Below are 3,270 nucleotides of genomic sequence, written 5' to 3'. Positions count from 1 at the left end.
CCTGAGAAAATTTGGGTCCCGTATAGGCAGATGGACGGCTCAGAATTGCACTTTTCCACTTCCTACGCCCTCTACAAGATAAATTAAATTATTTTTTTTTGGCCATTTCGTTTTTCGCGATTATCTCGGAAAAATTCAGAAAAACGTTTGTATCATTTTTCTTAATAATCTACGACTGTTTTTGAAGCTCTCAATGGTTTGTACTTGGTCTCATTATCATGTACAGTAAATTGTTCCGTTTGTACTGCGATGGGAGTGGAAGTACGGAAGATGAGACGTTTGTACCCACATCAAAACTTCACGAACTACATATGGAATTCATTACGATGATTTTACGGTTGATAAAAATGGAATCAGGTGATTTGATGAGAATAATAATAATAATCATAATGAATAATTTTCGTTGGTACAAACGAGTACTAACAATTTAGAAGCTATCTGTATGTTTTCCTGACGTCCTTCATACATTCAAGATTTTAGAAGCGGGTAAAGTATTGAAGGGGTTGATAAATGAAATGGAAAAATATAGTACATACAAGTACTATCCATGCTGAATCCTTGCTCATGAAAATTTTTTCCGTACCTTCATTTCCGACGCTGCACGATTTTTCCCGCACCCCTTACGTCTAGGGGTGCGGGGTACAAATGAAAATGAATGTAGTACATTCAGGTACTCACTGAGTACAATCGATACTATAAGAAAGACAATCGATTTATCAAACTNCCTTACGTCTAGCGATGCGGGGTACAAACGAAAATGAATGTGGTACATTTAGGTACTCACTGAGTACAATCGATACTATAAGAAAAAAAATCGATTTATCAAACTTCGACTCCAAGTTCACACAGCTAAAAATCATTCCTTACAATCGCAAAAAAATTACATATTCATGTTCAGAATTTTAATAGAGATCGATTTCACGCCCAAAAAAATTAGGTTTCCGAAAGTTTAAACAATTGCAATTATTTATTTATAAACAACGAATGTTTAAAAAATAAGAATTCTGTGCAAAATGGAATTTTAATGCGCGTACGAAAAAATTTCATAGAAAAACTATCGAATTCGCCCATTTTTTTGCCCATTCTATTAAAATGTTCAATAGAAAATATTCTATCGAAAAAATCAATAGAATTAGATTTTTCTATATCACTTATTCTATTGAGATATCTTCTACAGAATTTCCTCGGCTCAAATTTCAAATTTTCCAGGTTTTTTTGTTTGATCTTCTCGATGGCAAGAAAATAAAAAAAAGAGAACTAAAAAAAACTTGGAAAATTTGAGCCGACGAAATTCCATTAAAAAAATCTCAATAGAATAATAACACGTGCGTGTGACGCTGAATATTAATTTCTTTTCTAATATTCCCGCGCAATTTAATTGAGAAATTTAATGATTGAAACTGTTTAATTCCCTTCATGAAGAGAAAAGAAAAAAAGGAATGGGTAAAACAAAAAATTTGAGCCGAGGTAATTCCATAAAAAATCTCTCAATAGAATAATAATACCCGCGTGTGACGCTGAATACTCATTTTCAAATTTTCTCACGCAATTTACCTGACAAATTTACTGCCGTGTAGTCTGTACTAAACTGTACAAGACACTTGGATCTCCTTACGAAAATAGTTATTTTGGTCCATCAGCAAGTAATAACTCAATTGCCCTAAATATTTCAACAAAAGGATCTCGTGAATCTAACCTTTCAGCTCGCCCTGCACTCGACGTATTACGGACAAACAATCCACTTCACTGCTCACCCCATTGTCCTCGGAAACACAACACTCTATCACATTTCACTGTAATGTTTTTCAACAACTTCACCGTTAAAATTGAAACTGTCGTTTTGTTATTGCCTGACACGCGCGAAACCGGCATTCAATGTCACCCACACAGTAGCCCAGCGCTTTCGGCACTTGACACCCACTCACCCCTCCCCCTCCCCCCGCCGCTGTTGGATTGGCGTAGCTCCCTGTGGCGCGGAAGAAAGGAGAATTTGATTTTCACGGAAACACAATCTCTGGGAGAGATTCATTTTATCTCCGGTTTAAGGTGACCTAGTCGTTGTGAAGGGACTCAAAGGATATATTCCTTTTTTTTATGTTCACAAAAACTCAATCTGTTCCATAATCCCGAGGGTTCTTCCCCGAGGGCTGATCCCGTTCATTTTCTCAAGGAAAGTGCTCTCTGAATTTCTTGGTATTTTCAAACTCTCTTTCGAAAAATTCGCGAGTGTTCACTTTAAAATAAAATATAATCAAATTTGATTGAATTTGTGCATTCCCTGCAAAATTGTATTATTGGATTGTCTACGCGTTTTTTCAATGGAAATGTTCAATGGAAAAGTTTCATTGAAAAATTTTAATAAAAATTTCCATTCGCATTCACCAACTCCAACGCCTCCCCTCACACTAAAAGCCGAGCTAAAATTACGTTAAACGTCATTCTCCCATAATTAAAATGTTCACACTGATAAGTGAACAGACACACGATATCTTTACTCTAATAATGATGCATTAACCCTCGATTTAAAAGGGCGGGATATAAAGTGACGGTGATCGATAAATCCGAGAAGGACTGGTGGAAGGGAAAATGCCTGGGTGGCAGAGCCGGATATTTTCCCAGCGCCTATGTCATGCGAGTCGAGTCTGGCCAGAAAACCCTGCAGGTCACCAGGAACCTCCAGCTAGCTGACTCAGTGACACTCCTGCGTGATCAGGTCAATATCCAGATTATTAAGAAAACATGTCTGTTGAGAAGTTCTAAAACGTAAAGAGTCAATTCTCCACATGTACCCCTGAATGGACAATTGATAAAAATTTTGGAATTGATTCATTGCAGATGCTCTGCGGAATCCTATTGAAAAAATTACTAAAATGCGGGGAGAACTTTAGGCTATGAATTCTCAGCCCAAAGGGGATGGAGAACCATAAAATATATCTTTAAAAAATTGTTCATTTTACAGCAAACGAATAAAGCAAGCTGAGCGTAATTTGAAGAAGGTGAATAATTTTAAGAAATGTTTGAAAATACGAGGTGGCTGGCAGGTGAGGCGCCGCCATCTTGCTCCCTCCGCTGGGCGAGACTTCAAAGATGGCGACGCGCCCACCTCGGATTTTTAAACATTTCTCAAAATTATTGATCTTCTTCCGATGACCCTCACCTCGCCTCATCTGTTTGCTATAAAGTGAAAAATTTTTTCAAGTTACACTTTGTATTTTTCTGTTCATTTTTGGCTGTGAACTCATAGCACAAAATCCCCCCCCCCCCCCCCCC

The 3,270-nt window shown here is 37.4% G+C and overlaps 1 protein-coding gene across 1 annotated transcript in view; it reads left to right on the top strand.

The window, feature by feature from the left end:
- Positions 1-2,529: 2,529 nt before the first annotated feature.
- LOC107045350 (SH3 and cysteine-rich domain-containing protein 2) overlaps positions 2,530-3,270 on the top strand; it is a gene marked incomplete at its 5' end in the record, with an annotated part of 2,531 nt that continues 1,790 nt past the window's right edge. Inside the window, 1 exon segment of the mRNA XM_015267614.2 lies at positions 2,530-2,713. Coding sequence (XP_015123100.1) covers positions 2,530-2,713 — 184 coding nt within the window.

Source organism: Diachasma alloeum, unplaced genomic scaffold, assembly GCF_001412515.2.
Source record: "Diachasma alloeum isolate Michigan unplaced genomic scaffold, Dall2.0 Dall_scaffold_00914, whole genome shotgun sequence".
NCBI classification, from domain to species: Eukaryota; Metazoa; Arthropoda; class Insecta; order Hymenoptera; family Braconidae; genus Diachasma; species Diachasma alloeum.
Note: the sequence above shows the minus strand (reverse complement) of the source record. Positions and strands in the feature narration are given on the sequence as shown.